General features: G+C 35.6%; 2 protein-coding genes across 2 annotated transcripts; one reads left to right on the forward strand and one right to left on the reverse strand.

Moving 5' to 3' along the window:
- LOC128994851 (gastrula zinc finger protein XlCGF46.1-like) lies at positions 1-2,575 on the forward strand. The gene is made up of 2 exons (XM_054419664.1): positions 1-473; positions 873-2,575. The coding sequence occupies exons 1-2, from the start codon at positions 111-113 to the stop codon at positions 1,962-1,964; spliced, it is 1,455 nt and encodes a 484-aa protein (XP_054275639.1). The 5' UTR covers positions 1-110; the 3' UTR covers positions 1,965-2,575.
- A 962-nt stretch (positions 2,576-3,537) lies between these two features.
- Positions 3,538-13,655, reverse strand: LOC128994503 (kelch domain-containing protein 4-like). Its single transcript, XM_054419099.1, has 10 exons — positions 13,312-13,655; positions 11,833-12,003; positions 10,100-10,335; positions 9,193-9,359; positions 8,277-8,426; positions 6,503-6,724; positions 6,125-6,249; positions 5,001-5,241; positions 4,152-4,351; positions 3,538-3,634 (listed from the first exon to the last, which is right to left on the reverse strand). Exons 1-9 carry the CDS (start codon positions 13,417-13,419, stop codon positions 4,206-4,208), a joined length of 1,566 nt encoding a protein of 521 aa, XP_054275074.1. The 5' UTR covers positions 13,420-13,655; the 3' UTR covers positions 3,538-3,634; positions 4,152-4,205.
- Positions 13,656-13,749: the final 94 nt, after the last annotated feature.

Below are 13,749 nucleotides of genomic sequence, written 5' to 3' on the forward strand. Positions count from 1 at the left end.
TCGAAGAAATCAAGAAGAGTTATGAATCCACCAACAATCAAGTACTTTTGAGATGTTTAATATGTAATGTTGGTACTTCTTCACAAACACCTGCTAATCAGTTCATCCACATGAATGAATCCTTTCCTTTAACATCATATAAAATTCCAGTAAGGACAAAATTAGAGCAAATCCTTTCAATGGACTTTCAACATTACTTAGAAAAACGCAACACTTTCATGTGTCGACGCTGCTTAAATCTCGTTGAAACTATTGAAGTCCTCGAAGTTAAACTGTCGACTGCTAAACAAACGCTTAATGACAACTTTTCAAAGACTATCCAACAATCAGTGCCAATTATTGATGATATTTTACACAATGAAGTTAGTTCTCAAGATGTGGACAAACTTTTAAAAAATAACAATATTCCCAACAAACGCCCAGAAGAAAAACCAAAAAATTCAGAAATTTATAGAGAACAGGAACCATTTTCGGTAAGTTTGTCAATCAGCTTATGTAAAACTTGTATCTATTGTTGTTGTATGTTGGGGTTGGCCCAGAACTGGCCATTCGATGAGCGGAAGTAGTAAACAGGTGGGAAATCCCTGGTCTGTTGGGGTTGGTCCAAAACCGGCTTTTCCCTTCTACTCCTCACTTAAATCATTTAATTACCGGTACTTTCCAGCCATTTTTAGCCACCCTGGAAGTATTTTATTGTCTCTTAACCATCCCCAGGCTATATGATATCTGTTTCTTTGGTCAAATTTATTTTAATAATTTGATTCCTGTAATTGAGCAAGCCATATCCCAAGATTTACAGGTACCTTGTCAATCACCATGTATCTCACAGCTTTTAATTTGTCTAGTTTTTACATATATTTTCTTATTTTCAGGTAGAAAATGAATGCCCAAATGAAGATAAAGATCCTTCTATTAGCGATTTGGAACAGTCCGAATTTCAGTGCTCGTATTGTTTCAAGGTGTTATCATCACAGAAGTATTTAAACTACCACCTCCAGCAACATACCAAGGAGTTTTATTATTACTGTGAAAGATGCGGTAAAGGATTTCCTCTAAAGAGCAATCTACAGAGGCATCTCAACTGGCACAATAGTAATGAAAGGGAGGCAGACATTTTGTGTGATATCTGTGGTGATATGTTCGTCTCCAATGACTTGTTCAAATCACACTTACTTAAAACCCATTCTCAAGAGTACATATACAACTGTAAAATCTGCAAGAAAGGATTTACAAGAAAATTATCATTAGAGATTCACATTCATAAGCATACTGGTGCTCGTATGTTCATATGCGAGTATTGCGGCCACACTTTTTTGACCGAATCGAATCTGAGAAACCATGTAAAGCTTTGCAACAAAGATCATCAGCACACGTGTGAAGAATGCGGGAAAAGTTTTATTTCAGAGAGCCAGTTATCAAAGCACGAGTCCCAACATACAGGGATTTACAGTTATTCATGTTCCGTTTGCAACAAAGGCTTTCACAAACCTTCCGATCTCAATTTCCACATGCTGTCTCACTCAACCGATAAGAACTTCAAATGTAAAGAATGTAGCAAATCTTTTAAGACTCAAGGAAATTTAAATTACCATATTAAAACGGTTCACAATAAAGAGACAATTTTCAAATGTGAAATATGCGCTAAAAATTTCTTCCAAAAGAGGTTCCTATCGGACCATATGAAAACACACACCAATGAGGAACCCTACAAGTGTGACCGGTGTGAGAAGACGTTTCTTCACCAGACTACGTTTATCACACATTTGAAGGTGCATGAAGGCAAGGTGAAGTTGAAGACGTGTGAAGTGTGTGGCAAGTCTATCAAGACAAGAATGAGTGTTCACATGAGAACTCACACTGGGGAGAAGCCGTACAAGTGCTCTTACTGTCCCATGGCATTCTCCGTAGGCATCTCACTCAAGAAACACATAGCTGTAAAACATGTCAAAAACAAGGTTTCTTAGCAATGTTTGGGGTTCGTTCGGTTTTTCTTTTTATATTTACTATTGCACTCCAGGCGGAAAAAATTTCTTGTCATGAAGACTTATACTGCAGGAAAAACTGGATGTTTGGAAGACATGATTTAAACTTGAGCTTGTGTCAACTAGAGTAACTTTAGACCCTCAAAATGTAAGGGCTGTTCAGGAAGTAAGGTTCGTTTTAGAATAAAATAAAAATTTTCTACGAGAAAAAATTACATTATTTAGGCCTACATTTGAAAGAGCAACTAAAATAGGCCTAGGTAATACTTTTCCACACATCCGCCAAACAAAATGAGGCAATTATCGAAGCGGTTACCAAGCTTTCGAATTCCTTTTCCTACTACTGCATGGAAATGATCACATTAGCAAACTTTTAAACAGGTTATTTCCTCCTTTATTCTTTCTCGCTCACGTTTGCTAACAAAAATTAACATGCCTGCTTCTGTATTTTAACACCCACATCTGGTAGGCACATAACATAACCTAAAAAAAGCAAAGATGGTCTACAGGCCATTTTATATATAACTAAAAAGTTTGTCTATGTGTAAGTTAATTATAGTGTTGGGAAAAATCTTGTGTGTATTAGGAGCACAGACCTGCATTGTTGATCTCAAAATTGCCGCATTCAGCTAAAGCTTCATGTCTACAGTTCTTGAGCGGCAATGACGTACTTTGCGTTCTTAATAGGCTACACAAATAGTCTATAAGTGTATGATAACAAAAACCGCATTACAGGCAGCACCTTACAACTAGCGTGGTTTTTAATTGCAGCACACTTTAATTTTGCAACATTGGGTAGCAAAATGAGGCTTCCGCGTGACGGCTGGACAGTTTTTGAGTAGGCTAATACGTTTGTACTAAAAAGTGTATGACAACCACGTGCCTTTCGGTGTCAGACGCAAATGTTCCTTACTTTCTGAACAGAACAGCTATATCGTACTATTACAGCTTAGTGGTCACACAGACACATAATAGCCCATCAGTTCCTATTGCCAAACTCTATGAATCAAAACGAAATACAAATAATGATGAATTTGGCATTTTAATTTAAGAGTAAGTTTTTACTGCATGTATAAGTATTATGCATTTAGTTTGATAATTTCTGTTGAACCAAGTGTCACATCGTACCTGAGCCATATCAAGAAATCCTCTATTTTAAGGTTGTCTCGATATTGGCATTTTTATTTTATAAATTATATTTTTTAAATCCTGGACTACTTTGTCATTTACCTTTTACCATGTGATAGTTCTTTTTCTATATTGTATACTTTTTATATAATTTAAATACAAAAAAGTTGTTTATAGGCCTACTGTTCATCCAGATAAAAGTTAGTATATATTTACTCTTTTATTGTTGGGAAGAATTCGATATGCTGAGGTAAGATAGTGTATATACGTTGTTTTGGAGCAAACATACTAAAAAATCAAATGTTAATTGTGACAGAGAACATAATGATTATTGATTATACAATCTTCCCCATCAAAGGTACAATGTAAATAGTTTGAGTTTCATGAAAAAGTCCTATTTTATCAGAGTAAAAGGAAAAAGTAAATATCATGAGGAAAATGAAAGTTTTATTTACAAAACAAATTAATGTATAAAAGATATAATTTCCAGGTGGTACCATTCTTGATTTGGCTCTCCCATTGTTCTAAAAAAAAATAAAGGTAAATTAAACGAGATTATAAGTCATTTCCTATTTGATGCTTTTATGTTGACGACAAAGTCTGCAAACATGTAAGAACATAAAATTATTGATTTAAATATTCGTGCAACGTTTAAGTCTACAGTAAAAATCGTCAGTTGTAGGATAGTGTTGTGAAGAGAACTCAGAAAAAGATTGTCTAAAATTGGCTAGCAAGGAATTCAAAAAATAGAACTCAGCTAGCCTACCTGAGAAAATTAAAGAGTCCAGAGGCTAACAGATACACAATAAAAGAACACAAAACATAACACTGATTTATTGTTTGGATGCAGGACTTGAATCTTCAGAGAGTATCTTGATGAGAAATGTCAGATTAAGTTCAAAATGGAGTGATCTTCAGAGTTGACATTAATGTGGCCACCAAAAAAACTTGACACTAAGATAACATCTATAACAATCTTATTGTTTTTTTTAACATCTTAGAGCCACACTCATTGACTTCTTTAAAAAAATCCTCGTTTACCTTGTAATCTTGTATACACAGACAATACATGCTATGGAGCACGTATGTTATCACTCAGTCTGTATCCATCTCCTCATCTTCTTCACTGTCATCGTCGTCGTCGCTGCAACTCTCCTCCGACTCTGAAGATGAGGCGAGCCACTCTTGAGAAGCAACGTCACATGTAACTAGTGTCCTCCACTCATCTAGCTTGTGCAGATCTGAGGGGAAGATATACAATTTTACAGATAAATTTATACATTTGTTTGATTGACAGGTCGTATAACTAAGTAACCCATATTTTAAGAGAGGGTTTTGTGTTAAATTATTCCACCATCATTTTATTTGTTGGACGTTGGATTTATTCAATGACAAAGTGCACTGATGTAAATTAATTATATGTGTGAATTATTTAACGTAAGATAAATAATACTATTACTGAAATGTAGGTGACACTTCATCTGAACCGTCATCTGAACTGTTTGTTTACAAAAAGGAATATAACAACTATCCCGCTGATTGAATCTTCCAACATAACAGTGAGCATCACAAAATAATAGTACCTCTGTAATAGATCCCTGTGAATACAATTATATTTTTGTAACGTCGATCGAACTGTTAGAGCGAGTGAGTGAAATAACTTTAAGTGTCTTCTTATTAACAGCGATCCAGCTTAAATGTCCTTGACGAAGAAGTAATAAGTGGCAAAAATAATAATATTACCATTACATTATTTCACCAATATTAATGAAAAGCTAAGGAATCTGACTGTTCAACTGACAAATATTGTTAAACAAATATTGAAATATTGTAATGGGAAATTCGCTAAAAACTTAAAAATTACTGTTACTTGAAAAACAATACTCTTACCTAAAGCATGAAGGTCACTGAGGGTGAAAGTTCGCTCTCCCTGTTCAAACAGTCCTCCGTACATATACAGGGTGCCATGTTTGACTGCCAGACCACAGTTCATCCGAGGTCGAGGGTGTGTCGGGGTGGCACCACTGTTTTCTGCAACAGCTGATGTGTTGGCATCACTGGAGGTCAAGGCTGGACCTACTGTCATAGTGAACACTCCGTCGTCTGACACCTTCTGCACTTCTGGTGTTTCCTATCCGAGGATAAGACACATTCAAGCTTTTGGTAAGTTTTAGGCCACACATTTTAGGGGTAGTTGTAGAGCGTGGTGCTTGTGTCCACGAGTTCCCTGGTTCAAATACAACCAATCACCAATGGCTGTTATCTACGTGATAATGCTGCAGCGCTAGCATTATGAATAGTTTATTGTTGTAACTGCAAAATGGACACAAGTGCAGACAGCTGAAAACTTATAACTGATTCTATTTTTGGAAACAATACAGCGCAGGTGGTCAGCAGGCGTCGCAACTCCCATGGCAACAGCCAAAACCCCTCCACACCACCACTGTTGTTACTGAGTGTTACGGTCATTTCCAATTTGTTAAATCTTTAAATATTTTAGCCTCTCAACATGGGAAACAAAATTACAACTTAAATATTTTTAAACAGGAAAATTAATTTATTCTTTTACTTGTTTTGTACTGAATTTTACAGTTTTCATTAACTTTTTGGTTAAATTTTGACTTTTGAGAGTTAGATCATTCCTGACTACGGCCGGAACTCAATACTTTTTCACGACCTTTGTATATCCCCGACTTTCCTAGGATTCCCGACTGGTACCCTTCTTAAATTTAAGGACATGCAGTTTTTATTTACTTCATGGATGATTACTGTATTTATATTGGTACTTGGGTTTGGGTATTATAGGGAGGCCACATATTTTACAGCGTGCTGTTATGTTAGGTTGGGTTATAGGACTTTCCTTTTTTCGTTATGAAATGAACAATACCAGATGAGTCATACTTTCTATATATGATAGAACCTAACCAAACCACCACAGCACGCTGTATAAGGGTGGCCTCCGTGTAATACCAAAGTACCTTTATATTTTATATAAACATAAAGGCGAAACTTACAACTGGTTTATCTTCAATTTCCATTTCTCCTTCAGAACCATCCTCGTCTCCTTCTTCCTCTTTGTCGTTTTCTTTTCTCCGCCTTCTCTTTGGTTTGGAGCCTTCTTTCTTACCAGACAAGGCCACTAGAAATTTTTTTAGCAAAAAATGTTACTTTACCACGGGATTAGCTTATATTATAATCCACTAAAAGTGGTCACATTAGTTTAAAACTGTCTCTAAATCACAACTCAAATATACTGTAAAAATAGTAGGTAGGGACTACAAAATTATATTATTGTTCGGTATTTAGCCTCTACATCATTAACCACAAAACAATATAGTTGATGAAAAAATCTTGGTATCCTATAAACTAGGAACATGAAACCATTACTTTACCTGTCCTGAAGACAAGTTTCTCCAAGTCTAGACAGTGTAGATCATTGTAGAATTCACTATCGATGTCGTCGTCTTCATCGTTTTCAACGTCAAACACACCTCCGAACGTGTAAGCTTTACTGCCTGGTGCTCCAGTTAGGGCTACTCCACAACGAGGGGAGTACTTCGCTCCACCAAGCTTCACTTGACTCCATTTCCACTTCTGTCCAGTCGAGTCATGTTCTGGAAACACAATAGGGTGAGTATAGAAAATATAAGTTAGAACTACAGTAGGATCCCTCACAAACAAAGTAAGGGGGGAAGTCGTTTCATAAACCTGAAAATTTCAAATGAAAGAGAGGGCTGTTTTTTAGCATTTTAAGTGATAAAAATAATATAATAACTTAACTGAATGACATGTTAAGGTTACACAATACTTAAATAAAAGGCTAAGGTCTAATTTACCAAAACAAGTATCGGTAAATTAGATCGGCATGTACATGTAGATCATTTTTACATTTCATTTCAACACAATAAACACAGTTTCTAGCAAATAAATCATGCCATCGCTTTCAAATTCCGATGTTATTCTTATGTAGGATAAGTAAACTGTTGTAGTTTGCTTGTTTATGAACATATTTTGATCAAATTTGGAAAATTAATTTATTTCATAAAAAACTATTAACACAAAAAAAACTTTTTTACCCTCCCCATTACAGCAAACCTAAGTAACTAATGTTTTTTAAATACGAAATACATGTGATATTTTTAAGGAGACATATTAAATGTAAATCCAATTAGGCAAATAGAAATTCGCATAGTCTGCAGGTTTGCTGTGGCGGGGGTATTTAAATACCTACACTGAACAACGTTGCCACTTCCAAGTGACAACAGTTTCAGGAAACACGAAATGTTGTATAATGAGGCTTAAGGTCATAATAATAATATTCCAAACCGCATAATTAGGCTAACTTAAAAACACTCTTTCATGAACAATCCATTTATCATAATCATAAAAATTATAAATCTTTATTGGTCATTAAATAAGAAAGTTACAATAGACCTAGTCAACAATGAAAATGGCGTCAAAAAGGGCCTTAGATTACTAAATAGTATCAAGTATATGTTGTATGTTTATACCAAACTATATTTACTTCATTCGATATATTTACATTAACACGTTGTATTCGGCCAATCCCGATTGGGTACAGTGTTCGGGTGCCCGTAGAGTGTGTGCGTACCCGATCGGGAACGCTCGGCAATGCCTTTCCTATATCTTTGTTTTTTCTCTAGCATCAGTAGAAGGCAGACCTATACCACGTTAGCGTATAGTGTGTGACTTGATTTTTCTTGTGGTGTAGGTTGGTAGTAAATTTCCCAGTAAAATTCCTGTCTGGCAAGTTTAAAAATCAACTTGTCCCGTCTTTCTCCCTACAATTGGCAATACAATGGGGCCGGCTTCGTTCCAAGCAGTGCTGCTATGTGTGAGTGTTCAAGGGAATTACGTAGATTCTCATAAAGCAGGACATCACTGCACGTTATTTGCTATTAGTCAGCCCGAAATTTTAAAGTTAATCACCCGGCAATCAGGTTTGTTCGACGCTGCGGGCTGCGCAGCACTGGGGCTAGGCCTGCCATTTGATGGGCCGCAGCGAACGTGTTAAAAGAATACAACCCTTTTATCACATTTCATAAACATCTACTACATAGTTGAATTCTTATGATATACGATGATATACGATGATATGATACACTACCATAACTGATTATTTTGCAGAAAGCAAAGCGTACTCACTGTCAGGTCCCAATAAGAAGGCATCCATGTGAATTGTTCCTTTATCTTCAACTTTCTTAACTCTCACTTTGCTGTAGCCTCCAAAGACTAGGATTTTGCCATCAGGAGTCGCCACCATTTGACAAGCAGATCTTGGCGCAGGAGGTGTGCCTAATAACATTTTGTAAGTTTAAGAGATTTTTCCATAGCTTTAAATAAAGAAAGAAAATATAATTGAGTGGAGTGAAGCAAAGCTCTTTAGGATTGGCTTCAATGGAATCTTTCTAACACTATCACACAATAACAGCTGAACATATTTTAGCCAAACTTACCAAGGTTGTTTGACAAATGTTTGGAAGGTTTAAGAAGAAACAATTTCAAATTTTGATAATGCCTATATAATTTAAAAGTAACTCAAAGTTTTTAAATTTTAACATTGGCTTTTAGTGGTTGCCATGATGGCTACAAAATAGCAACGTAAATGTAAAAAAAAACAAAGAATCATAGCATATGGTTAAAATCTTGCCAATATACGACCTAAACACAGTACAAAGGATAAACATTCGGATGATGACCACTGATCAAATAATACAGAGAAAGTAAGTATTACATGCCTTTTAGAAACTACCACTGATCGAATAGGTAGCCTACAGTATTTTACAGATTTTATTTATGGTTACATGTCTCTCTCGATGGCACAAGAGATATAACATCAGACATAAGATCGACATAATATTGGAGAGAAAACAGTCTTAACTGGTGATGTTATTGCTTTTTGTTACTGTATTTTTTTACAACCGAATGAGAAGTCTACTAACACTATCCTAAGCCTCAACTGAACCTCATTTAAGTTCTATTTTATTGACAAAAACCTTATATGTATTAGCTGTAAGACTTGGTTTAGTTATAAAACTAGAAAAGAGATAAAAGAACATACCAACAGGTTCTATTTTCGTCCATGTACGTGTCTCCAAGTTGAGACTGTAGACATCGTTGAAGTACTTGTATTCCCTGAGGTTGTCATGGAAACCGCCAAACACAAACAGCTGTTTCTTGACACAGATCATACGATGACCACTTCGAGAAGAAGGAGCACCAGGCGCACTGAAATATTCTTAAGTTTATACCAATTTATATAAATTTAAAAATGATCGATAAAGAGAATAACATTTCTTGTGTCTAGATTTTAATTTTACTTAGGCATTTAAAGATGTAGGCATAGGCCTATAATTAATTAACTAATAAAAAAAAGGTGAATTTAAAACAATGAGGTAGACAGTTCTGATATTTCTTGTGCAAACCTTATAACTTACTTTTACTCAAATGGCATTCCTGCTTAAGTGTATTTTTTAAATTTAATGAGAGTTGGCCTACAAGACTGGTGCGTAAGAGATAATTTTACCAATCATTGGATAAGGGTTAACTAGTCTCTAAACTCTGTAAAAAGTAAACAAAAATTCTAAATTGTATAGACTTTCCAGCTATTCCAAGCAAGTTTCCAAACACAATTTATGTGGGTTGAAACATAAGTCATAGGCAAATCACTAAAAATCAGCTAAAGAAGCAGCCTAAAAAGAAAGTTTTTTGGGTACCTCCGTATTATACAGAGGCCACTTATTTTACAGCGCCTCCTACAAAATATTTTTGTAGGACTTTTCTCGTTTTGTTATGAATTTAACGATACCAGATGAGTCATAAAAAATGTATGATAACCCATCCTAACATAAACGCCACGCAGCGCGCTGTATAAAGGTGGCCTCCGTATAATACAAAAATAAATTTTTTTTTTAAGAAAGTTTTTTGTAAAGTAAAAAATAAAAATCCATAACCAACCCTACACTCACTTGACCTGCTCCCAGAGATGAGTGGCGAAGTGGAACACCCAGAGATCACGGTAGTGGTAGAACTGTGATTGTGTAGGACTGGCGAACTCTCCGCCGTACACCCACAACTGTCCTCCACCAATAGGCAGAGCCACTGCTTGGTGTGAACATCGTGGCGGGGGGCCAGCCGGGGCCTTCAGCATCGTCCAATCTCCTCGGTTGATATTGTATATAAACATCTCGTTGTACAAGAAAGTCTGAAACAATACAAACTATTGGCTGACTGCATATTATTTCCTTGGTAAATTTTCAACTCTAAACCCAGTGTCATGTAGCCGAACGTCCGTTATACATATATCCATTCAGGACTAGGTACTTAATACAATCTTTTCTCTGTTTTCTCCTACATTGCTTCACTAGCTGTCCTATTTCATCAATATTTACGATTTAGGTGTTATTAATTTTCAAGCTTGTGATTAGTGGAACGATGAATTGTAATTCTAAAAAGGTAATTTCCTTTAGGGCCTTGCCCCTCTTGCGTGTATTTCTAGCGCTTGCTTTCACAAGATTCAGTGATGCTGTCGTACTTTTTTTATAACTTTCTTTTTCAAATGTGAATTGTATTTTAACACGGCTGATCGTTCAGCTGAATGTTTAACCACATTCAGAATGTAAACAAGAGATAAAACAGTTAATGAAATAGTTATTTGTGTAACTAGTGTGCCAAGTAGCACTTAGCTGCAGATGAGAGAAATGTTTACACACAAGCAGCAGGCGAGTGAGGAAAGTTTCTCAAGTACAGCAAAGGCAATTTACACTTGTGTTTCACATTATATTTTTCCTACAAACACTAAACAACACGTTTTAGGTTAGGTTAAATCCAAGTGTTCAACGAAATGGGAAACACTGCAACGGCTGATTAATCTTAGTATCTTTAAGTTTTGCCAACCTATTACCAAGCATACACGGATTATTATACAGGGAGCATAATAAAAGCACGCTGTATTGTGTTGTTTGGTTAGAATATTGGTGTGCGACAAAAAAAGGAGTGCATCAAAAGTAAGTAAAAGCAGCAATTAGCAACTTTCTATACCGGTACTATGATCAGTGCTAGAAAGCCCACTTTGTCAGGTGACTGTAGGAAAATGGATTTGAACAGGCTACTTTTTGATAATTGTAACGTGATCGAGGTAGGTATATTATCTAGTGGAGCTTAACCGCTACAACTCTTCATCATGTAGATATTAAATTAAAACATTAAATGTAAGTTATTGTAAAGTAGTACTGTGGCTTTATTTACCTTACAACAGCAAACCAGGTAGCCTAACTTAATCTTTGGAAAGTTTTTGAACACAATTAAAATGAGCAATTCACGCATGGGATCTCACTTTCATTTTGTAGAACATATTTAAAATATATAATAAAAAGATATAATTGCTGCTACCTTTTTCCTGTTTGGAGCATCACGTGTGTTTTTTTACTAATACATTGAATCATGTGATTTTTTAAGTAGGCTACACAATGACCGATGGGACATCCTTTTAGCGACAACTCAGTTAAAGATCATTGGTTACGTTAATGTATCAGATCTGGTAGGCCTACTCGAGATTCTTCAATGTACACTGAGTACCCGGTTGAATTCTTACCAATTTAAAACAGTGCTCGTGTATTCATCAGACACACAAGTAATTTCTACTAAGTTCACTATGTTAACTTAGAGAGAAGGTTGTTTGGAAACTGTTTACAACGCTTACCTTTTGACCATTGAAATATTCCCCACCAAACAATATGAGTTCATCTTTTTCAGGGTGTGCAGTAAATGAAAAATTTGATCTACAAGAAGGAGATGAGACTGATTTTATGACAACTTCTTTTTGTTTCCGTTCTTCTTCATTAATTTGAGCAATAATTTTATCTATCTCGTCCTGTAACAGAAAGAAGTGCCAATGCAATACAGATTATTACTAAGCCTAAACATAATATATAGCCTTGGCTTAGTCACATGCTTTAGGCCTATCAAAACAAGAAAATAAGTTGTTTAACTTAAAACGTTCATTTACACTAGGTGACCGGTGTTTAATTGGACAAGTAACTTAGATGATCATACTCTACATAATAATACTATGACCTCAGTGGTCCTAATAGATGTCACAATGGAGTTTTTTGACACTGTGGATGCGATAAGCTTACTCCCTGGTGTGGATTAACTACCGCACTAGTGAGTACTACGATGATCCGCAGACCTATTCATGATTATTAGACTAATTCGTTAATTACAAGGCAAAGATTTCATTTCGGGGGGGGGGGGGGGGGGAATGACCACCGGGTGATCTGGGGGGTTTATTTTTATATGTATTTGAGCTCTAAAATATGCTCAAGCTAATAGTATTTATGTTAGCTAATAAAATATAAAATATTTTGGGGGTGGTGCATCCCTCCCATTCCCCCCCTGGGACTGCCACTGGTCCCTTAGTTGCCAATAGGTGTTCGGAGTATTAATTAACAGCTGTTGTCTAAGGATCATGTCGGTCTGAGTCACTAACAAGACTACAAAGTTGGTGCCACTCATCCTGCACTCATCTCCATTCATACTTGGTTTGAAATACCTACATTCGTATGGTCACCATTTCAGATTAAAATATTTCCTCCAAGGGGATTTAGGTTGGTAGTTATATACGGTAGTAAAATATGTGTTATTGCCGGCCGGCAGTTTCAAAAGTAACCGTATCTCACGCGCCTCTTTCTGGGAACCGATTGAACATTATTTCGCTCACCAACCCCCCTGGCTGCAGTTAAACTATCCTAGTATATTTATCTAAATAAATATATAGCCTATATACTTATGCTAATTATTGTATAATTATATTTATATAATTATTATACTTCATGGAAATTCTTGCGATGAGGGTGACCAAGAGTATTATAGTAATTTATATATCATTAAAAACTAGATTTTTACCTGAAAACAATGGTGCAAAAATTGTTCTGCTGTCACAAAAAACTGAATTAACTACCGGTACGATTTTTTAAAGTTTATCACTTCAGTTCGATCGATATATTGATTATTTGATATATTGTTTGGTTAGTTAGGTAAGGTTAACCTAACCTTACCTAATTAACCAAATGATATATTGATCGAATAATTGATATTTTCATTCAGTTGTTTGTGCCAACAGATATGGAAGTCTAAGTTACCCTAAATAATGTATTTTTAAGTACCGAAACAGGCTTACTTCTCCTTTTACTGCTAATTCTTTCTTCATCTTTTGAGAGAGCTTTTTATCAGTTTTTGCTGCAGTTTTTTCGGCACCTTTACCCTTTTTCTTGTCTTTCTTTCCCATAGCAACAACACTTAAAAAGCTTGTAAGAAAAATAACAATATGAGTTACTAAGCTCAACTATGAATTGAAATAATCTGCAATATATCGCAATTTACAACAATCATCAATACATTAACAACATAACCAAGTAAGTATAGTAGGCCTTAAATAAAACCAAGAAAACATTAAACTAAAACCAACGTGTTTGCCAACCAAACCTAACCTCAACCTCAACTTGTCTTGATAAACAAACACAAACACCTGGACCTGACTGAGGCACTGAGCTGAGAATTGAGAAATGAATAATGAATGCAATGAAGATTTTGAAGATTGAAGCAGAAGTACAAGTAG

Source organism: Macrosteles quadrilineatus, unplaced genomic scaffold (genome assembly GCF_028750875.1).
Source record: "Macrosteles quadrilineatus isolate MER2022 unplaced genomic scaffold, UCM_ALF_1.0 Scaffold_5__1_contigs__length_97177068, whole genome shotgun sequence".
Taxonomy (NCBI): domain Eukaryota; kingdom Metazoa; phylum Arthropoda; class Insecta; order Hemiptera; family Cicadellidae; genus Macrosteles; species Macrosteles quadrilineatus.

Coding starts and splice junctions, on each gene's coding strand:
- LOC128994503 (XM_054419099.1), bottom strand. CDS start 13,419: ATGGGAAAGAAAGACAAGAAAAAGGGTAAAGGTGCCGAAAAAACTGCA. Junction 10,336..11,832: donor AATATTTCAATGGTCAAAAG/GTAAGCGTTGTA, acceptor GTATTGTTTCAG/ACTTTCTTGTACAACGAGAT. Junction 9,360..10,099: donor CATCTCTGGGAGCAGGTCAA/GTGAGTGTAGGG, acceptor AGAATATTTCAG/TGCGCCTGGTGCTCCTTCTT.
- LOC128994851 (XM_054419664.1), top strand. CDS start 111: ATGAATGAATCCTTTCCTTTAACATCATATAAAATTCCAGTAAGGACA. Junction 474..872: donor GAGAACAGGAACCATTTTCG/GTAAGTTTGTCA, acceptor TCTTATTTTCAG/GTAGAAAATGAATGCCCAAA.